Source organism: Ammospiza caudacuta, chromosome 16, assembly GCF_027887145.1.
Source record: "Ammospiza caudacuta isolate bAmmCau1 chromosome 16, bAmmCau1.pri, whole genome shotgun sequence".
Taxonomy (NCBI): Eukaryota; Metazoa; Chordata; class Aves; order Passeriformes; family Passerellidae; genus Ammospiza; species Ammospiza caudacuta.
In genome coordinates, this window is record NC_080608.1 from 16428864 (window position 1) to 16452288 (window position 23425).

Here is a 23425-nt window from a genome sequence, read left to right on the forward strand (position 1 = left end):
TTCACCACAGTGACCTGGCTCCCAGTGATTTCATTGTGTGATAACGCTCAGCTCGCTGAAATCATAATTAAAAACAAAAGAAAAAAAGGTCCTTTGGATTGATTTTGCAACAGGAGTGCGACAAGAAGCCAATCAAAACACGTAAGAGTTTTATTTTTAATTATGGAACTAAAAAGGCTAATAGTTTATTAACATAAGGTTGCAAATTAAAAAGACAAATGCCAGAACTCCTTAACAGTCTCCATGGTAGAAATGTAAAAGACTTGTGCTTTAAGCATTGCTGTACCAGACACGGCAGGGCTGCTCCTCCTCCCTGCCCCTCTCCCACATTGCAGGGACAAACCCCAAACTGACACCCCCAATCTGCAAATTCACACAGCTCCTGGAAAGCAGAGACATCACAGCCATTCCCAGCCCCAGCAGAGAAGGAACAATAAATGAGGAATATTCAGGAGCTGGTGGCACACAGGGCCACCTGCACTGCAGATCTCATTTTTTACAGCGCACACAAATGCAAGGATTTGAGAGATCAGATCAAACATTCACAGACTCATCTCTCCTGGGGTTTTGTACCCCATTTCCATTTTATTTTATTTTTAAAATACTCTTCAGCAATCCAGATACTGCCTAGAATACACTAATAACTTTCCCTAGTGCTGGAAGTTTTTAACTCCACCATTGCAAAGCATCCTATGCCTCAAGTTCTCACCAAAGGGTGGAGTCTGCAGTTACAGGGAATAATTTAAAGTGGGAGTTTCAAATATTATCTACAGGGATGTCTTTTTTGGAAACCCAAATTCTTCTATGAAAACACTGACTGGAAAGGGCAAAATCAGAGCCCTACAACTGAGGGCTTCCTTCTGCTCTGACTGGAAATTCTTATGTTTGTAAGGATGTTTAAAAGCACAACTAAGCTCATTTTCTCTTCAGAAAATTCAGAATAAAAGTGAGACCTCCTGGGTGCAGAGACAGTGACTGCCTTGCTTTCACACCGGGGGAGATGAGGAGCAGATTCTGCTGCAAACACACGGAGCAGTACCACGGTGTGACCCTGCAGGACGAGCTCACCACAAACCCCAGCAGCCTTGGCCTGGCAGCTCCCAAAGGCTCAGACCTGGTTAAGAACACCCAGGTACAGATGTTCCTCCCGCCACAACTTCAGGACAATTTGGTTTCCACATTTTGCAAAAAAAAAAAAAAAAGTGATTTATTACCTTATTGCAGGGGATGTTTTGGCAGAGAGAGCAGGCACGCTGAAGTGTGTTACTTCCGATAAAAAAAAAACCCAAACAAACAAATTTCACTGGTCTGGTTTAGAGAACTGGCCTGGACTGCACAGGAGGCAGTTTAACACAGACAGGGAATGGGGAGAAGGATGGGAATAACACACCAGGAGACACAAAGAATCTGCAACCACCTTTGTTTGTGACAAAGAAATTGTACCAGAGGAGAAATTCCAGAAAATGAACTGTACTGCAAAGATCTCCCCTTGCCCAGCTCAGGAGAAGGATGTACTAATTAAATCTCAGTGTAAGGAAGATGCTAAAATATTAAAAATCTCATTGTTGTAATCCACTGTTCCCAAGCTGTCAGCAAAGACTGACCAAATCCAAAAGGAAAAATGAGGATATTTTAGCTGTGAGTTTCAGCTGGTCACTTAGAGGAAATCCTTCAGCCAGCAGGAGAAGCAATTGCCATGGAAAATCCCACATCCAGGGGGTCCCACTCACAGGCACAGGGACACACACACCCCAAGTGAACACAAGCATCTCACCGAAAAAGTTCATTTTTGTAAATGGGGGGGGAAAATAAAAAGTAAAAAAAAATCTACCCATACATGAACGGGTACAGGAAGTTCCACAATCCAGTTTGCACCTAAAGCAAGAGCAATCAGTCCAGAGAAGGACAGGGAAAAATTCCAATGGTGTCTGAAGTGACTGCAGGGCATGGCATGGCAGGGGGAGAGGGGCTGGCTGCTGCTTTTTGGTGGGTGGATAAAACTGGCTGCACCTTCCCTGCTCCAAAGCAAGGAGACAATTTCAACAATCAGGAATTCTTCTGAAATACATCTGACTCTAACAATAACACTGAATATTCAACAATTCATATCATCACAGCATAAAGTTTGGATATTTTGCCTCCAGGAAAAGGCAATGGATATCATCCAAGAGAAACCCTGCACCCATCTTACAATTTACAGCACTGAGTTCAAGATTCTCATTTTATGATTATTATTGTTTAATCCATCCTGAAAGACTTAAAATTTGTGTATCCTCAGCTCAGACATTCACAAGGCATGCAGAGACTGTCACTACTCAAGGAACTCTGATGAGGCTCTGGAAAATGCACTGCTGGGCATCTGCTGTCGTTTTTGAGACCAAATGACATGCAGGACACCCCTGGCAGGAGTTTTCCCCTCACAGCTCTGTGTTTTGGAGGCTCCAGAAGACAAGGCTTGAAGGAAAGGACAGGGAAGCTCAGGAATCTTTTGAGGGGATCAAACAGAACCCCCAGCAAGGGTCAGCCTGTGGGAATGCTGCCCTGGGTACCTGTGGGAGAGCATCAGGAAAGATGCCTGGCTGAGTTTTAAAGGAAAAGGGAGGCACCTTAAATCCTGCAAAGTCAGAATTCCTGTGTTTGACAGGTGTATTGAATACACACACACAAAGCAAGAGAGGAAGCTGTGCTCATCCACCCAGAGGGCTGCACCGTTTTTCTGAGCACAGAGAATATAAAACCTCTTTTCAAAAAAAAAAAAAAAAAAACAAAAAACAAAAAAAAAACAATAATAAAGCAGAAGTGCAGAATCCAGACTTTTGGGTTTGAAACAGAAGAAAGAAAAGCTAACGCTGTAAAGACAACTATTCCCTTTCAAAGCAAAGGCCACATAAAACTGTGTTGCTCAGTTTGGTTTTTACTTCATGCCACCTGTAAACACAAGACTGGATATTCAGTTAGTGGGAAGGAATGAAACCACTTTTACATCCAGAGTAAAAGAAATGCCCTCCACTGCTGGGATCACAGATCACCTAGGAAAAGGTAGCTGGGGAAGGCTTCCTGTTCTTTTTTCACTTGGTTAGGAAGGTTGTATCTGAACAACTGAGCTTTCAACAGAAGCACAAAACATTTCTTGGTGTTATTTCTGCCCTCTGTCTCTTAGGTTTGCTGTGGGGACTAACACTTTCCACTCCTCACCAACAGATACATCACCTTTTTGGCACCACGGGTGGAATTTCTTCCTCATGTGTAATTTTGCCCTATACAAAAGTCGATTGTCTGATCATGCAAATCCAACAGAACTCCAAAAAGTGCCACAAGACAGTTCAGCTCTTTGCCATCTACTCCCTAGTTTGTACACTGCCACAGGAACCTCCCAGAGCACAGACTGCCATCCTCACTTGGATCTCAAATGGCATTTCAACCTCTCTCTCTGGGGGGAGGGAATCCACACCCTGATTCCACTGATTTTTCCCTCTCAGAGCTCTGAAATGCATGGAGATTTCTTTGATTTGTTGAAGATGTCTTCGCTGACCAGCCTGATTAGAGAAAAACATACTGATTCAATCAAATAGAAAATAAAGACAAAAACAGGTAGTGGTAGATTTGTCAATCTTTGCTCCTGTCCTTGGAGTCGAGGGTAGAGTTTCACTGCTACTGCATTTTGCCCAGCTGGATCTTCTTCCAGGCCTCTGATGCTGTGAAAATGCAGGAGTCCAGGATCCCAGCTACAGTAAATGTTCCTCCAATGATGGCACATATCTGCAATTACAGACAGACAAACACTTTTGTCAACAACGAGGGGAACTTTCACACAGCTTGAGCAGGAGGGGTCCTGCTGCTGGGCTGTCTGCTGGAAGCACAGCAAGGAGTGGGTGACAGCGCTGGGGATGGAATTCCATGAGGATCATTCACAAAAACCATTCCCTGCAGTGGAATAAATGAGTGCTGAACTCCTCACAGCCTGACCATCACAAATCCCAGCTCCCACAGCACAAACAGTGTTCCTGTAAGGGCTGAACTCCACCTAACTCAGATTTCTAGGAGCTCTGTGTTGCTCACATCTTCCTATACTGTTTTCTGTTATAAACACCACAGTCTTGTAGTCTTTTTCCCATTTCACAAGATAATTTGCCAACAGGCAGAAGGCTCTGAAATAGCACGTGAAGGGCAGTGAGTAACAGAGAAACCCAGCTGCCAGTGACACCACAGCCCTGCCTAACACTTTCCATGACAAGGGCTGCTCACAGCAGCCAGCTTAACTCTTTGTGTGACAGAGTTTTCCACACAAGACGTGGATCTTGGGTCAAATTAAAACACAGAATTACTTCCAAGAACAGAATGATGGAAAAAATTAATCTCCTGATTAGCATTAACAGCTTACTTCACTTCTCAAGCACTATAAAAACACAGAAATATTCTGTGTATTCTGTCAAACCAGAGTCTTTGTGGAAACAGAATCACAGACATTTAGGCTGAAGAAGACCAACAATACAAAATATTTCCTTGCCACAATGGCTCACTGGTTTGGGATTGCACTCTCCTTCAGCTCCTAGCTCATAGCAAATCCCCCTTTTTCCCAGGCAGGCCCCTGTCAGGAGATAAGCTCCATATCTTGTTCCCCTTCTCACAACTCCATTTTTATTTTCAGAACCACCTCATCCTACACAACATAAAAACCAAGTTTTTTTTTTGCTCAGGCACTGGCACTGCCCAGGGAGGGTTGGATCCCCATCCCTGGAGGTGGCACTCAGTGCTGTGGGCTGGGGACAAGGTGGGCATTGGGCACAGCTGAGACTTGATGGCCTTGGAAGTCTTTTCCAACTGAAATAATTTCATGATAAACGTTATAAAAGTGCAACACAGCAGGCCCAGGAGGGAACTGGTGCCACACTACACACAGCCTGCCACGTCTCTGCTCCCACACAGCTCCCCATGGGCAAAGTCAGAGACAAAAACCAACGTAGGAGCAGCAGCAGCAGCGCTGAGGGGAAGGAACAAACAGCTCATCAAGGGTGAGCAAAGGCACTGAGAGCTACAGCTCCTTGCCATGTGCATTTATTACCCAGATTTGAACATTCAGTGAGCTCAGTGAAACAAGGAGCTGCAGAAATGGGGCTTTTTGCAGGACACTCAGCATTCCAGCAGATCCAGGCTGCTAAAACCAGAGCACCAGCCCGAGGCAAAGTCAGGGTTTTTAGGGGACAATCCAGCTCCTAGTGCTGTACCCCCTCCCTGCTGTGCCTCAGGTGTGGCACAGGGCGACTCCCCAGGGCAATGCCCACCGTGGAGCTGGGTTATTTCATCAGAGCAGCCCAGCTGACGGGAGATGGCACAGCACAAACACAAACCCCGTCCAACACGCAGATCCTGCATCACAGGCAGGAAAATCTGACTTCAGTGCAGCAGCACAAGGGGCTGGGGAATAGAAAAAATAAATAAAAATAAATTCATCTGCAGAGCTGTGTAGTGCTGAGTGGGGATGAGTCACACACACCTGGCACCGGGGCCTCCTGCACACACAGCTCTGAGAACTGGTGACGAAAAAAGGGCTTGGAGGGCTTGTGAGCAGCGCTGGGCTCCAGGTCAGCACAGGAGCTGCACCAAATGTTCCTGGATCAGCACAGCTCTGACACGTACAGGCAGGGATCAGGAACTTCTCTGGGTTTAATGGGATGAGTTATTGGCAGGGATCTGCCCCCAGCTCCATGAGGTCTGTGGGGTCAGGCCCAGCCATGAAAGGATGAAGGGAAGGATGTGAGGTGTTCACAGGGGTTCTTGGATGAGGGAAGAGATGAGCATCTGACTCCATGTTTCAGAAGGCTGATTTATTATTTTATGATATATATTATATTTAAACTATACTAAAAGAATAGAAGAAAAGGTTTCATCAGAAGGCTGGCTAAGCTAAGAATAGAATCAGAAAGAATGATAAAAGCTTCTGTCTCAGACAGAGTCTTAGCCAGCTGACTGTGATTGGCCAATAATTAGAAACAACCACATGAGACCAATCCCAGATGCACCTGTTGCATTCCACAGCAGCAGATAATCAATGTTTACATTTTGTTCCTGAGGCCTCTCAGATTCTCAGGAGGAAAAATCCTAAGGAAAGGATTTTTCATAAAAGATGTCTGCGACAGAAGGAGACACAGAAGGGGAATAATCCCAGCAGCGAGAGCTCTCTGGACATGAGGAATGCACCCTGAGCCCCTTCCCTGCACCCTGAACAGAAGGGATCACAGCAGAGGGGGATGCAGGCTAAAGGAAAACACCGGTGGGTGCACAGGAGGAGGCAGGGCTGCCAGCAAGGTGACACAAAGGCAATGTCAGACACATGACTGTGCTCCTCAGGCTTATCCTCAGGAGCAAGATACCATTCAAAAAAGGTGCTTTTTACAGGCATACAGTGGCAGATCAGCAGTGAATCAATGCTGACAATCAAATTAAAGAATAATCCCAGCTATCAAATCATTTCCCATGAAAACACCTCCACACCCTCACCCTCAATATGATGTGTAAGAAACTTCTGGGATCACAATTTTAGGGAAAGAAGCAGAGGCAGAATGAGATGCCAAGTCACGAAATGCTGATGTTTGACCTTTTTTAGGATTATTTTTTGAAGCCAAGTGGATGTGCTAAGAAGAGAAAGTCTTTCACCATGACATTTAGGTTTTACTTCAAGCCCCCTTATCTGGTTATTTGTGTATTCCATTCACTGTCTAAAGTTCAGTGAAGGGAACTTGCTGTTTATCAAAAGTTGCAAAATCAAAATCTTGAAGTGCAACTCCACCACACTGTTTATGTGAATTCCAATTAAAACAGTCAAACAGTTTAAAAATCAGAATTTGAGGTCTTCACTGCAGCCAATTTATCAAGTGCTTCACATTCCACCATGCCTCACTGGCACAGCTCACTGCAGCTCCAATTTTAAGCCAACTCCCTGAAGACACTTTTTTTTTTAAAGTTCTGGAGGATCTTTAAATAGCTCTTTGCCCTAATGAGCAGTTTGGCCAGCACAGCTTTGTTCTGGATGCTGAGATCAGGACTGCAGGATGCTCTCTGGACACATCCAAATGTAACTTGTCAGGAAAACACCTCTGGAATCTGATAATGCAGCTCTTTTCCACTTCTGCTCAGGAGTAAGTACCTGGAACTGGCACTCCTTATTAAGCCAAGCAGCAGCACTGAATAAAACTTAGTGTAAAAAAAAAATAAAAATCAATGTCTTGTAGGAGAGGAGAGAAGTGGCTGCTGATAAAATCTTCAGTGCCAGTTTTCTTCCTATTTACTGCAAAAATCACCCAAATACCAGGAGATAGCAAGGACAGGCAGCTCTGTGTCATCTAACAGTTCTCCTTCCCTCACTGGGACAAAGGAAAACCCTCTGGAGAGACCAGGGTGACTTTGGGAGGAAAAGGGTGGGGGTGCCCAGAGCAGCTGTGGCTGCCCCTGGATCCCTCAAAGTGTCCCAGGCCAGGCTGGACAGGGTTTGGAGCAGCCTGGGACAGTGGAAGATGTCCCTGCCATGGCAGGGGGTGGGATGGGATGAGGTTTAAGGTTCTTTGAATTCAAACCACTCTAGATTCTCTGCACCTTTGATCTCATCATTACTGAGCAGTTTATTGCAGTTTTCAGCTTTACTTCCAAGCTTCTGACATGCTCCAAGAGAGCCCATCCTGCCTGGACAGAGCCTGGCCCTTCTGGAATGGGTTAATTTCCCTTCTTTTTGTGCCCAGCTATTACACCAGAGCACTGGACTGACCTCCCAGTCCAGCAGCACCCAGTGATGTGCTGCTGTATCCCCACATCACAACACCCTGAGGCAGAAACTCAATTCCTGTGGGCCAGAGAGGCTCAGGAGGGCCAGGAAAGGCCGGCAGAGGAAGGGAGAAGGAGAGGCTGGGGTGACTCACCGATGTGATAAACCTGTACAGAGGCTGCCTCCTCTCTGTGTACTTCACTGTGATGGGGCTCAGGTCGTAGCGGAACCAGATGGCCGGGATGATGCGGCCCGTGTGGCTGTAGGCCACGTATTCCTGGGGAAAAACAGGGCAAAAAAAGGAGAAAATGGCACAAAATGTAAGTAAACCCATTCCAGAGAGTGTCTGCCAGAAAACTGCCCCCGTGGGTTTGGCCTTCACCCCAGTGTTTTATAGCAGTGACCAGATGGAAAGAAGCAAACAGTGAATTCCTGTGTGAGTGCTCACCTCCCATCCTTATCAGAAAGGAAAACAATCTCCTTCCAGGCTGATAATGAAAGAGCTGAGGGGACAGAGTGATGGTGATTACTCTCACCTTCATTCAGAGTTACAGGACTAAACAGAAAGGCTGTCACTGATTCTCCATCCTAAATCTACTCTATTTCAATACAAACAGCCTGGCTGCAGGTGAAGTTTTAGTTCTGTAGATCACATGTATGTCTATATTTTGTACATAAATAATTCACCAAACAGATGGAATTTAGTTTGTAAGAGCCTGAAAATCCTTCCTTGTCCTTGCATTCCTTTGGCAATGGGAATGCTTTGCCCTCTTAGTGTCAATCATGTGGAACCATGTTCAAGGCACATTTAAAACTCCTGCTGAAAGCCAGGATGAAACTGTACACAGAAAAATATTAGCAAGGGTTCAAAAAATATCCCAGATTGCTTTGGGAGAGACACCTTCCACATCTGCAGTGCCACGCTCCTTTAATCCATTTGTTTCCTAACAAGTCCTGTCACAGCCACAGGACAGCACCCAGCAGGACACACTGCCCAGTACCAGCACTAAATTGGTAACTAAAGCTACATCTTCCTGAGATAATATTTTGCCTGTGCTGTCAGTGGAGATAGGAATCAGTTTTCAGACATTCACAGGGTGAAGGAAAATCCCAGGAAAGCAGGCTGGGACCCAGAGTCCAAGGAGAGCCCAGGGTGGCACAGACTGCTCTTCCCTCCCTCAGCCCTGGGACAAGGTACCAGCTCACATCTCCTCTCCTGTGCAATTCTCCTTCACAAACAGGCAAAGACAGCCTCAAGTACTACAGAAAAACAAAAAAAAAAAAAAAGAACAAGCAACAGGATTCTTGTGAGCACGACACACAAAAAAAAAAAATTAATTTTGCTCTCTGTGTGCTGGTGAGGCAGTATTTATCTTCAATCATCTTAAATAAATCCCAAATTTCCCTATTTTTAGGTGGTTTGTCCCATGATGACAGGAGAAGCAGAATTCCCCCGTCATGACATTTTCAGGCTTTCACTGGAGTTCTGCAGCTCACTTTGGGACTGTGGGAAGGGAGGAAACAGAGGAGACAGAATTTGCACCCATCAGATTCTCCTCAGAGCAGCCACTCTGTGCCAGACTCTTCCAGGGGATTCCCATCTCCCTTTCCCACTGCTCAGTGTGGAGTGAAGGATGGAAGCACCACGAGCAGAAAGCACAGCTGTGCTTCTCAGCACCTCAGTTTTGACAGAACTGACCTCATTTTTTCCTTCCTGTCCCCTTCTCCCCACCAGCCCTCCTGCCCTAATGAGTCAGGCTTGGCTCAACGCCCCAGTTTTCAGCCAAGCTCACAGAAGTGTCAAAAGCTCCTGCTATTTTCCAAATTACTTTCAGAACTCCTGTCACAGGAGTCTTATCAGAACAGCAGTTGTGACATTAAGCAGAACAAATACACTGTAATCTGAACAGAGGGAGATGTCCAAATCCCTGGGACACACCACACAAGCAAGCCCAAAAGTCACCAGTCAGGAACATTAACTGGGAACTAGTCCAGGAGAGTGTGTGCCTAATTATCACTTAGGGCAAACTAGAAGTAATTAGACATTACAAACAGATTTTGGACTTTCATTTAGCATCTGAATGGCAAATAATTTACAACTGGAAGATGTTTTCTATTGTAAAAAGTAAATAGGGTCCTTTTTTTCCTTAAAACAATTCAATACATTGAATTATTAAAATGCTGGATGTGGACTCATGCTCTGGGCTGGGTGATAAGTGGGAATTGGCCACTGGAAGGATTTGGTGATCTTGGATCTTTTCTAAACTAATGGATTCTGTGATAATTCACTATCATAATGCAGGGACTGTGAAATACTCAACCAGCACATATTTGCTGCTTCAGTTCAGTGACTTAATATCTGAAATAAACATTTGTAAAAAGCTAAGAACTCTGCTGATTTTTTTGTCTCACCCATCCATCACAACTGAGACTGTTTAGTTGCTAAAACCAGGCGTGAATGACGTTTTATGCGCTCAGCTAGATTAAAGTTTCCATTCAGATACACCTTGCCAGGCACAACAGGAGCTCCTGCAGCCTGTAAACACCCCCCACACAATTTACAGAAATCCTCATCAGCTAAACTGACAGGTGAGCACGCCAGGAGGAAGAACAGGAATGAAGGCACCACCAGCACCTGCTCGGACAAACCCTCCCCAGCCTGGCCAAGTGCAGCGGCAGGAAAAGCCCCACTGTGAGCAGCTTCAGTTCCTCCTTCCCCCAGCAGAGGCTACTGCTCACCTACAAACCCACAGGGCAGAGCAGCAGGGGAGGATGGGTGGCTGAGCATCCCCCGGGGTGCAGAGGCTGCTGCTGCTTTACCTTGTTGGCCACGGTGTACTGGTAGGAGTATCGCTGCTTGCCGCCCATGTCCTCGTACACCGTGGGCACGATCTTCAGGATGTAGTCGTGAGAGGCAAGGGCTGTGCCCAGGGGAGGAAGGGAAGGACACGTTAGCACTGAGAGAAAGGAGCCAGCCCACAGAACAAGTCACAAAATAGGGTGACTCCCTCCTCCTCGTCTCAGGGACAAAGCTTCACATGCCACGTTCGTGCCCTTTGCTCAGAGCTCTGCTTGGGTGACACCAGGAGCCGCCCACACCTTCTGTAGGACCACAACCCACCCAAGGTTTGGGTTACTCCAACCTTCCTAACTGCCTGCAACTATAAATGGTAACACTTTCATCACCACACAAACAGCCTGGTTAAAGCAGGAACTGGCTGAGGTTAGGGCTGCAGCCCACTGAGATAATTTTGACTAAAAACCCTGATGTATCACAACCTGTGTACTGCCATTTCTTTCTTGCTTTCTCATCCTCCTTCTCCCACGGCTGCTTAACTTTTTTTTTTTTTTTCATTATTTAAAGGGCTCATTCTCATTTTTGTGTCTTCTAAAACAGTTCTGAAACAGAATTCTAAATGACATCTCTGAAGGATCCTCTAGCCAAGTGTAACATGATGACATTTGGCTCCTGGAGGTAAAAAAACCCCAAACCACAACTGTATAGCTTCAGGAACAGCCATAGAAATTTTGTTCCAAGGAATGGACAGGACTCATGTCCTGGAGGAGCCTGAACGTTTGAGAGACAACTCTCCACACTGAACTGTAGCATGCATTGAATTTTCCTTTTTGTGCTGAAAATGTCCCTCTTGCCATCCACAGAGCAGAAATTTCAAGGCAATTTGCAACACAAGTACAAGGCAAAGTTCTGGTGGAAGTAACAGCAGCAGAGGGACACTACAGGAACAGGATATGGATAAAAAAACTCCATAAGGACTGCAAAGGACCTTCTGGGCTAAGCACTGGAGGAAATGGAAATGTCAGCCAGCAATGTCTGGATGATTTTGGCTGAAGAGGCAAATGAAATAAACTGGATACAGCAGTGTTGCATGAATGGCCTGCCTTCCCTCCTGCAGAGGGTGGCTGAGAGCTGCAGTGCCCAGGAATACCCACGGTTTGAGCTGAGCTTGTCTGCTCCCTCCAAGGCATTGAATGCTCCATGGACGTTATGGACCTGGAAAGCAAAAGGGAGGATGAAGAAACTCTGCTCTGACTTGATACTCCTGACCTTTGCTTCCCTACCCTGTAACCAGCCTGATTCAACCCTTCCAAAAAACAAAGCCTCAACCCAGTGAAAGATGACCCCAAATATTTTTCAGTGACCATCATCACAGTGGTTGGCTCCAAGTGAAAAAGCTGATTTCACAACATCTTACAAGATGAAACTCCAAAACCACTCCAAAGCTAAAGGAATTGCAGTTGGAAGAGGCCAGTTGTGAAATTTTCACTGTGAGCTATTTCCTAAGAGCTTTGCAGAGGTAACTGTGAAATTAATTTTATCAGGCTGAAAGGGAAAGAGATGGGAGTCACAGTGGGGTTAAAACTCAGCAGTTTTCTCCTCTAAAGGTGGCTGGTGTCAGGGCAGCTGGGTCTGTACAACTCATCAGCCTTGGAGATGGCTGATGGAAGGACACATCCCAACACTGACATCCTTCAGCTTTTCCTGCAGCTGGTTTCAGACCTGTGAGTATCTGTTTGCCCACAATAACAGCATTTCCATGCCCTGCACAGGCTGTGACCTGGAGTCTGATCTCCAGCAACAAAATCATCCATGTGTGATCTCTCCAGGCAGGGAAAAGCCCACGGCAGCAGCTGCAGGTCAGGGGTTGTGCTGCTCACAAGGCACAAAGAAAGGACAAAGAACTCCACAACCCAGAAATTCCTGACCTTCAGTCAGACAACAGGGAAGAAGAGTTTGGAGGGAGGATTTGGTCAGGGGTGTGACAGTTTCACCTCACCAACAGGGCAATGCCATCTCCTTCCCAAACCCTCTCAACATGTGTCTGTCTCATCCTCATGGACATTTCCCTGTTCCCAGCACTGCAGAGTGGATGAGGGGGGAAGCAGCAAGTGAACCAGTTCTGCTCAGCAGAAAGGAAATTCTGGAGAGACAAAATCCCAGCAAGTTCAACTGGAAGGTGCTGGGAGCAGGAGCAGAGCAAAAGCAGCAGCTGATCCTGCTGCAAGGCCTTCTGTTCTGCTGGAATTTCACACAACCACCACCATTCCCACACTACATCTGCAGCCTGTGCTCATTCTTTACTCTTCACTCTTTACATTCTTTACTCACTGAAAAAGGCATAAGAAGAAAAAGAAGCCCCTGGAGTGGGCAACAGTGTGGTGCTCCATTCTTGATACAGCTAAAAAGTCTCTTACAGAACATCTGCACCAGAGACTTTAAGGTTCACTTCAAAATTTTGGTGGATTTTCCCCTCAAGACCAAAATTCAAACCAATGAGTTCCTACCTCCAGCCATCAGGTAACCCAGTAAAGAGAGAGATGTGGAAATAGGAGATGATGCATTTTTAATCATAATTTCTACTGAGTTCTACATTTTGGTGTTGAATAATCCTGGCTTTAACCTTGTCAGGAGAGTTGTCCACCCCTGACAGTAAAAAGGCATCACCTCCTGCTCTCCTCATCTCTCTCCTTCCTGGGTTACCTGACATGCAGGAACTCACTGCATGAGTTTTAATTCTGCAGGTTTTTATTCTGATCTCATCTAAATGAGGATGAAAAATCTGCAGGAAGTCTGCCACTATTGTGCACAAAGTACTGATGAAGACTCAAAGCTCATTCAATGCCACATGATATTTAAATCTCTGCTTCAGAGAGACTGGTTTTTCTGGAGAACACAGCCTGTCCCTCAGTGGATCACTGTGGCAGAGTCAGTGATCTCACAAAGAACAAACTCCCAGCACATGACACAAGTGAATGAGGAGCTCCTCACCCTCTGTAAGGAATATAAGCTTTTATTACATCAAAGCAGGTGGAGACAACCTGAAATATTCAAAGGTGCACCGAGGCAGATTGAAAGCTCCCCACACTTGCTGAGTCGTGGTAGCACCAGTTTGGTGAAGATATCCTTCTTTAATTTGTGCTGCTGAGCTGCTGCTTGCCTGCAGCACCTCAGACCACGAGCACTCATCCTCAGCTCTGAAAATACTCAACTTGCCCCAGCCAGGAGCCAACTCCACGTTTGCCAGACAGGTTTCTCACCACAAGAACTGAAGGCACTTTGCTGCTTGTCTCTCCAGGCTCCTCCTCCATGCTGATTCACACTCCAGCTGCTCCATGATAAAACAATGGGAATGCTCCCTCAGAGCACCCATTTCCCACGCAGGCTGCACAGCTCCCCATTACCACTCACCCCCTATTTTTCATAATCTCAGTGTGCTTCACAGACATTAAGCCAAGCTTATTTATACGCTAATATTTCCTGGTTCCCACACAAGATCATTCCTAAAAGGAGCCGGGAGCAGAACCAGAAGACTACAAAGCAACGCTTAGACTTGTTAGCATGAAAAAAGGGCTTTGGAAGTGGGTGTACAAGGAGCAGACTAATGAGACGTCTGTGCTGAGGAAAGAAGATTACAGAGAGGCTAAGGGTAAGCAATGTTTAGGATGAGTCTCAAGCTGGGTGTGCACATGTGGAACTCCCACCTGTGAGGGCAGCTCCTTGGAAGTAGGCTAGTGCTGTAATCTGTCCTTATTGAGAAATCAGGTAATATTACATAACTTGCAGCACCTGGTGAAATTCTATCCACTGGGCAAGTGCATGCATTCAGCTTCTTCCCAGCAGGGAATTGGCAGTGCTAAGCCTAACTTGTGTTTCACAGAGCAAATCTGACTAATAGGTGTCTGCTATACAAGCAGAGTGAAGTGAATGGAAAAGAGCTTGACTGCTGCTGTGGTGAGCACAGTAGCCAGCACACATCTTCCCTGAGTGCATCACTGCTGCTCCACAAAGGCAGAAAGGTTTCTTTGCTGTGCTCATGCTAAAACCAGGATTTTGCTGAGCCAGAAGCCCTCATTTCTAACTCTCTCCACTGAGTTTTCCAGAAGCACTCTGAGTTTCAGAAGAACACAGCACAGTCGATCTGTGACTGGACACTGCTCCTGCCCCAGCTGGTGGCAGCTGTGAACTCCTCCAGCCTTGAGTTGCAGGGACACCCAGGCCTTCCATAAAACCAAAGTGTCTAACATTAAACCACTCTCACTGCATTCCCCTAGAGCCAGGGAAGTCTCAGGACTCACCTGCAGCTTGTCCCCAAATGAGAGCTTGTGGATGACGTGAGTCATGTCGGGGTTCTGCGGCTGCGCCGTCGCGCTGTGCGTCGACACGTGGAAGTTACCAGGGACCTAAAATTAGCCACGACAGGGAAGACAGGATTTCACATTTTACCCCTCAAGGCATTGCCAGGCTCTGTGCAGTGACATGGGAATGCCTGGATCCATCCAGGAAGATGGAAGAATCCGTGATACCTTCCTGCAGCTGACCAACACCGCTGCACCCAAATCCTGCACCCCAGAGTCTGGCACCCCACACTGCTGATGGTCCTGACCAGGGGATGAGGAGTGGGTCACTCCCAGCTCCAGGGATCCCCAGCACTTAAGGCTACATCTTTCATCCCTATTAAAATAAAATTCCTGTCTCTCTTGCTCAATGTCTTACTCCCACATCTGGCATTTGCAAAGGGGCCCACTGCTGCAGAGCAGCCCAGGGAGCTGGGGATGTATTTCTCTTCTGGTACCAGTCATGAGCAACTTTACCTCTGAGATTGTGTGCAGGAATGAGTTTTATACAAAGAGAAAATCCACCACCAAACCCACGTGGGCATCCCATACAAACTAACCTAGATCTTCCCCTTGGCAGAAGCTAGCAAGGCCCCTTCCTTTAAATTTTTTTAATGGAGGGAAATACAAAGAACTGAAAAGCACAAGTTTCACCTAAAGGCTCAGTTCCAAGACAGAAAATGAGCCCTGGTGTCTCTCTGATGGCACCACTCTGCATGCACTCACTTTTCAGGTCACTAACCCTGAAGTCCTTCAGCAGATTCAGCTCAATCACTGACATGGAGGATGCAAGAATATTTTCCTATTGAGAAAAGGTTGTGAAATGCAGCAACCTGAGGAGCAATGTGGCACAGCCCAGGGCAGGAGTGGGAGGGTGGTTATACAACTGCTGCCCAGCTGCTCTCTGCACACACACCTCACCAGCAGGGCCATGGGAGGCCACATGCCCTTCCATGTGCTTTCAGGAAAGCTGATTTAATGACCTGAGGAACAGCAGTGCTCTCCTGGGAGCACTTTCAGGTGTGGGCACCAGCAGTGTCATAAACAAGCTGAGCAAACAGGGCGTCAGGGCCTGCAGCAAGCAGCACAAACCATCATCTCACTGTCACCCTGTCCTCCCTCAGCAGCTGGGACAGCAACACCCAAATGCAAGCCTTGGTCAGTTCCCAGGGCTGGCCAGGTCCCACTGCAGCTCCCAGCCTGTCCCATTCCTGCCAGGGCACTGCAGACTGCCAGGTCACACACAGGAGATCTGGGCTTCCAGAGCCACAAGCCCTGGGCCAGCTCCCCTGCCTGTGACAGCTGTCCCAGCCACTAAATGAGACACAAATGAGCAGTGCAGGAAGCTCCTCAGTGCCACATTCTGCCCCCTTGGTGAGCAGGACACACCACACCCAGCACACAAACCCCCAGCTACCTCAGCTCTGTGCTCTGGCAATTGGCTGGGCAAGAACTTTCCAGAAGCCCTTTCCCAGTTTGGTGGACTACCAGCAGCCAGCCATCCTGGTGGCTTGGAGATGAGGAAAAAGTCCTCTTTTTAAATCCCCCATCCTTTCCATGCCACAGAATCAGCAAGAGGTGCTGTCTGTTATTTTTAGATGTGCTCTAACACGACCTGGGAGGAAAAGAGGGAAGGAGGATTTTGTAGCCTGTGGTACACCAAGAGGAGTGAATAAAGGGTGTGCCCTTCTTAGGACATCTCTGGGTCCCACCAGTGCCTCCCCCACCCCAGCAAGTCATCTCCAGCATTACATAGCAAGATTATTCAATCTTGAACACACCCATCCCAAAGAGGAGCCTCCTCCAGGCCTGGATTTTCATTCCTTGAGCCAGAAGCAGAGCATCCCCAGCAAGCATGCGTGGGGCCACGCGCTGTATTCCAAACATCCCTGCAGGAGCCTGGCACCCTCCAGAATGCCAGGGAACATTCCTGCCATTCTGCAGCTCTCAGGACAAAGCAGAGCTGGGATGCAGCCACTGCCAGAGACCTCTCCACACTGAGTCAGGGTTTGGAGGTGCAGAAGTCGTGAGTAGTAAACACAGGAGCCCTTTGGCATCTGTGGGGTTTTCACACATCCCCTGGACACGGGGCTGCTGCACGGAGCTGCTCAGCACTTCTGTCTCCATTACCTGCTCTGGAGAGTGAAGCAAACCCCTGATCTAACACATTCCCTGTGGGTCTGGCCATGCTGCCTCCTCTCCCCACACTGACTTAAATTTCTGACAGAGTCATAAACACACGCAACACGGCAGGAGAGACAGATTTCCAAATTTTCATTTTCACAAATGGATCCTGCCATCATTTCTCCAGCCAGCACACGCTCACCCCCTGTCACTGTCACTGTCAGTGCCACTCACCTTGTTGATGCTGAAATGGCCCTCAAACCTGCAGCCATCCCCATTATTGAGAGGGATCTTCATTGAGTTGTCAATGTGACCCACTTCATGCCTTCCCATTTCATCCTGGATGTCCAGTCCAACCACTGCAGGGGTGGGAGTGAAAAGACAATTTAAAAAAAAATCAAACAAAATAACTAACAAGAAGGTTGCATAGGAAAAGCATGTATTGCTTTTACTTGAAAAAAATCCACACCTTTTTTCCTGACATTTGACTAAACTGAGGTGATAATGTTCTTTGTCAGAAATTGTTATACCAGAAAAGCTTTGCAACCAAACTTTTCACACTGCCTATCTGACACAGATACACCTCCCATGTCCTGCCAGCTGCCTGCACTCCCCATCACACAAACAGAACAACTTCAGGCAGACAAGGCAGGTGACCTGGGAAGAGCCAACAACCAGCTGGTGCATTCACAGCTCCAAATGGAGCTTGGGAAGTTTCTTGCTCCCAGACACAAAAAAGTTGCTATTAAACAATAAATAAAATAAAAAAAAGAAAGGAAATGAGATTCAGAAAGAAGCCAGTGAAGGAGATCAGCCACTAACACATGGTCCAAGAAAACAGGTGCCCTGGCCTGGAACAGAAAGCAATGGGGTATTGGCAGAGGCTGCAGCTACTTATTTCCATCCTGTTACAGAGGAAGGGCCACTGTACCAGCCTGGGCCCACTTCAAGTATTACTCAAAGCACAAAGAAAAGCTGCTAAGTGAAGGGGTACTCACATTCACAGTGCAGGTTTGGCAAACTGATGTTCAGGTTCACTTCTATTTTCCCTCCGCTGTCTTTGTCTGGGTCATCCACGTAGAGCTCATTAACTCTGGAGGGCAGAAACACAGGTGGGCTCAGGCTCAGGGCTGCTTCCCACAGGGAAAACCCAAAATCTGGCATGGGGAGGGGGGAAAGGAGACTGGAAAGAGGAGGTTTGATTGTGTGATGGCTACAGCAGAGTTACAGAAAGAAGGGAAAGCCCTCCAGGATGGAATGGGGGCAAACCATGGCTCAATTGGATTTCTTGGCAAGCGCACGAGGCTTTAAACAAATTCTGCACTCATAAAAAAACAAAACTTCTGTTCTATGCTCCCTGTACCCTTCTCCACCCTGAGGCTTCAGAGGTGCTACAAAACAAGAGCTAATGCTGAAGAGATGGCAGGTTATTGATCCACCCCTCCCTCCCTGGGCTGCTGCTCCTTTCAGGCAGGAGGGAAGCATGTGTTTTTCCATTTGTGCCACAAATAGTTCCAGAGAAAGGCTGCTCTCAGCTACCCCCAGGAAAGCTTATTTGTGTCACTAATTGCCTTTTGTTATTGCCACCCAGCTGACAGAGCAGCAGCAGGAGAAGGAAGGCAGCAGGACATATTTGTATTCTTCCCCTTAATATCACATTTCAGGCTATGAATGGTAACCAAAAGTGGCGACTAAAATTGAAGATTGAAGGGGATTTGAGCCAGGAACAGATGGGAAGAAACATCCTGGACAGCAGGATCTCACACACTACAGCAGCCTCCCAAAGAGTAATGTTGTCTCATAGCACCCACAGGGCTGGCACGCATCTCACAGGAGACAAAACACAGATAGAGAGGCAGAGGAATGCAGGAGTATAAATATTTATTGTTGGCACACACCATCCATCCGACACGTAAAAATAAACCAAAACAAGCCCAGTGCTGCATTTGCTGAATGGTCCTGGAGAATCCACTCTGGGGAGACTCACCCCATTGAAGTGAGACGATGGTGACATTACCTAGAAGCTCTTTTTCCCGTTCAACAAATAAGATTTGACACTTTATCTTCCAGCTGGGCAGATTATAAAGCTACGGGAGCTTAGATTCAGGCAGATTACATCAAATAAAACGAGTAAGTGCTCTGCAGCATTTTTATTTTACATTCAAAGTGCACTAAACTCTTTGACAAGGCCCACTGGAGAGTCCACATGCTAAGAGTCAAAGCAGAGTAAGGCAGCTACAGGACAGATTCAGAGTGATTTTGCTCTGGTGATACATCTGTGGGCCACGATGAACTGTTTGCCCTGTGGATGCAGAAGAAACAAACCTTCACGCTGAGAAACACACATTCTGCCAGGGTTTTTGGAGGCAATTACTCACAGGTCAGTGGGATTTACAGACACTCATTTAAAACCAGCACAGCATTTGTCTTCGGCTTCACAGCCCTACCTTTCTCTGGTTTTAATTGGCTTGACAAGTTGCTTGCAATCATTACTCAACCTATTTTTCAAGTGATTAATAAAAATGACACAGAGGGAGGGGAAAGATTGCTCATCAGTGACCTAGTTAGCAGCTTTTTGGCTGAGCCCTCTCCTCCTGGGTGGAATGCATTCTCTCCTCTACGTGTTCATTACTGCCAGATTGGGCAGATTGGATTAAGTCATATATCCAAATAGGGTCTGGGGAGGAGCAGCCCCAGCCTGGATGGGCACTAATCCCCCAGAGCAAGGCACCTCTCAGTGCTGCCATCCATTTCCCAGCTCCAGCCCCTGTCAGAAACCCCGGCTCCTTCTCTGAGATGCCCAGGGATGCCCAGCAGTGCCAGCTCAGTGCTCCTGGCTAAAGGAGCATCCACAGCAGGGCTGGCAGAGCACAGCCAGGTGCAGCAGCTCAGCCCAACATCCCAGCTCTCTGGAGAAAAGCCCTAGCACAGTAAGAGTTTGTATTTGCTGATTTCTAACCCTGAACCCTGAATCGTGCAGCTCTGACAGCGAAGGCACAGGAGCCGCTCGGTGATGAGTGAGTGAGAAGGAAATTTCTGATTTCTGTGGCAGAAATCAGAGCATGAACAGAGCACGGGGAGCTCTGACATAGGCAGGCAAGTGCTGAGCTCACCTGGCTGCTGGCTGATCACTGAAGCACAGGGAAGTAGGGCAGCCTGTGCAGGTCACACAGCCCATGAGCTGCAGAAGGAAACTGGTTTCCTGTCCCACAGCCCGGTCACTGGACCAGTGGCTCCCAGCCTGTCCCTTGGGCAAGGCTCACCGCCACTTCCTCCTCCTCCTCCTCTTCACCCAGCAGCCCTCTGCCCCTCTGCAACTCATGTTCCAAATTTCACAACCCAATCTATCACTGCATAGACACCAGGAGCTCATACAGTGATCCTTCCTTTCCTTCCCCTCATTTCAGCCACAGCCTCACCTTCCATGGAGCACCCATCCAGCTGGATCCTGTTCTCCCTCCCTGCTTCCTCATGGCACGATCAGCTCCTGCTGAGGGCCCAAACTGATAAATCCAGCTCCAAAGTGCATCCTTTGTGTGTCACTGATATTCCCTCTCACCACGGGGAACCAAGGGTGCAATGACAACACACCACAGGCTGCACTCGCTGGGGCAAACCTCACAAAAATGTTGTTTTCAACAAATTGGCCATTTCTCTCCTCAACAATTTGGAGTATTGGAATTCTGGAAATCTCACAGGTAATGCAAATTTCCATGGTCAAGGCTATTCCTGGCAGTGAACCACTGGCACCCAGCTTTGGGGGGGCAAAGGGCTGGCACTCACATGTCCCTTGCCATCCTCCTAACCAGGGCCAGGAAGCCAAATTGCACACAGCCTTCCTACTATTCAATCACTCTCCTGGGATGTCAGGAAAAGCACTATTACCCTCTTTAGCCACTCTCCCTGAAGGACTAACATCTCTGGTGGAAGAAAAGAAGTTTACTCTAATTTATAGCTGGAATACAAAGTGTCCCAGGAGGAACAGTGCCTTAACAGTAAATCTGGGATGATCACAAAGGAAATAAAACCCGAGGCCAGGCAGAGAGAGGCAGTGATATTGGTGACCCAAAGGCAGGGTGTACCTTCTCCAAACATGGAGGAGTTGGTGTTTTCCTGGCTGCTACTAAGGAACATTTGAATAAAAGCAGCAGAATGAAGGAGGCTGAGGGTGCAAAGCTCTGAAAGTACAACAAGGTGAGAGCTGGACCTCCCACCCCCACAGAGCCTCCCACCACTGACCCGAGGAACAGCAGGGAAGTTTCTCCATGATCCACACATCAGGAATCTGCTTCACTTCTAGAAAGAGCCACTTGGAAATATTTCACATTCCTGAGTGATGCTGCTTACCCTGCCTGCTTACAAACTTCCAGCGTTCCACACAAAAAGCTGCAGGGACCCTTTGGCCAGATCATGCCAATGGCACGTGAGGGCCAAGGCAAGGGGGCCACAGAGGGCAGAACATGGCTCCAGGGTTTTATCCAAAGAAAGCCAGACCTGTTCCCTGTGCTTTAGGTCTCAGATTTATGACACAACAGCTTCGTTTCCCCAGAAACAAAACTTCCACAGTGATTTTTTTCCACCCGGCAGCTCTGGCCACTAACTGCAGCACTTCAACAGCTGGAGAGGCTTTGGATCTGAGGGTGGGCACTGCATTCACCTTCCAGAGCTTCACACACTGCATGGGTGCTCTCTAAACACGTCTGCCTTGCTCTGTGTCCTCCTTGTCCCAAGGCCCTGCTCCAGGTTTGAGCCTTTTTTCTCCCCCTTTCACAGCAAACAATCAGCCAGCCTCCTCCTCCTCAGTCATCAGCCACAGAGAAAATACAGCCACCTCCTCCAGAAAGCTGCACTTTACCTCATCCTCCAACTGCCAGGAGGCACCTTCTGATCTCCAGGACCCCATGCCTAAGAGGGAAAATAATTATTCTTTCCTGAGGAAGCCCAAAGCTTCTCAAAGGACTTTCTCAGGCGAACCCCCTTGGCTCCACTTGCCCTTTCAGCTCTAACAAACACCTTCCAGAGACACAACCCTCCAATGCTGAGATTCCTGCATCACCACATTTTCAGTGGTGCCAGAGCAGAGAGCATTAGACAAATCTTCTTTTCCATTTGTGTGAAGAAACAACAACAAGAAGCAGGTCAGCAAACTCTCTCCTGCGTCATGTGTCTGCTGCTCTGCCATTTGTCATCTCCTGCATCCCAAGCAGCTCCTCAGCGTGAAGGTGCCTGTCCCAGATCAGCTGTGGAGCACAGCAAACACGCTGCCCTACAAAGGAAGGGATTACAGCTCTCCAGGAGACAGGAAGAAGGAGAAGGCTTGGAAAGACGTCAATGTAGACTTGAGTCAGGAATTGCAGGTGACATCACGCCACGACCTTCCGCTTCCTGCAAGCCCACACAGGGCACAGCAACCCTGCACAAAGCTCCAACACCTCCTCTTAGGTAATCCCCACCTTGCCTCACAAACATCAATTAAGCTTCTTACCTGCCTGCCTCTCTCAGGGCTGCTGAGGATTACATGCTTCTGCAGAAAAGTCTCTGTCTCAAGGTCAGTGCGTGGCAGGAGCAGGATTACAACTCCAGTCTCCTTTGCCTACGAAGCTCTGCTGGGCTGCTTGGCTCTAGCATTTCATCTGCCTCAAACGGATGAGCCAGCAGGGCCGGAGGTGCATCTCCAGCTCAGCGGCAGGACACAGGAATTGTGGCATCTCTGTGCACCCGGGTTAGGGTTTGCAGCAGAAGGAACCCTTGCTGCAGCTGGATCACACTCTGCTGCTTGGTACCATTTCCATGGGCTGAGAGCCACAAAACACACCCCACACACTCTGGAGAACCTCTGAAGACAGGTCTGGTGACAATCCTGCTGCTCTGCAGCATCAGTCCTGGCCATGCAGATGAATCCAGTGTGGACAAGGAACACTGCTCCCTGAAACTCCTGGAGTTCTGCTTCCTCCCACTCTCCTGACAGCCTTCTTGGGGTTATCCTACTTCAGGCCAGGAACTGGGCTTTGATCACCCTGGTGGGTCCCTTCCAGCTCAGGATATTCCACGATTTATGGTTTATGCCTTAATGAAAAGGCAGTAATTTTACTGCAGATATTCTGCTTAAGTAATTAATTGCCTTGCAGGGGGCTCAGCTTTCCAATTAGCAAACTTGTCACTTCAGATAGGTTTTTGTCTGTTATTACATTAAAAAAAACAAAAGGCAAACACTGCCAGGAACAGTCTGTTGCTTCCTACAGTGTGCTGTGGCAGATGAATTAGTGTTGAGCAGAAACATTCATACCACAAGCACCACATTCATACCCTCCTACCCCATCCCCTGGCTGCCAATGCAAGGCAGACTAGATTAGTTAATTACATCTTTAATCCTTAATGATGGAATACTTGGAAAACTATTATTGATCTTAC

General features: G+C 47.5%; 1 protein-coding gene across 1 annotated transcript in view; it reads right to left on the bottom strand.

The window, feature by feature from the left end:
* Positions 1-153: 153 nt before the first annotated feature.
* ERGIC1 (endoplasmic reticulum-golgi intermediate compartment 1) overlaps positions 154-23425 on the bottom strand; it is a 55307-nt gene continuing 32035 nt past the window's right edge. The window contains exons 4-10 of the mRNA XM_058815153.1: positions 18013-18107; positions 17249-17373; positions 14852-14956; positions 11708-11768; positions 10577-10677; positions 7911-8033; positions 154-3759 (exon numbers count right to left, since the gene is read on the bottom strand). Of these exons, the coding sequence (XP_058671136.1) occupies positions 3652-3759; positions 7911-8033; positions 10577-10677; positions 11708-11768; positions 14852-14956; positions 17249-17373; positions 18013-18107 (718 nt within the window). The 3' untranslated portion in view covers positions 154-3651. The remainder of the gene's footprint in view (positions 3760-7910; positions 8034-10576; positions 10678-11707; positions 11769-14851; positions 14957-17248; positions 17374-18012; positions 18108-23425) is intronic.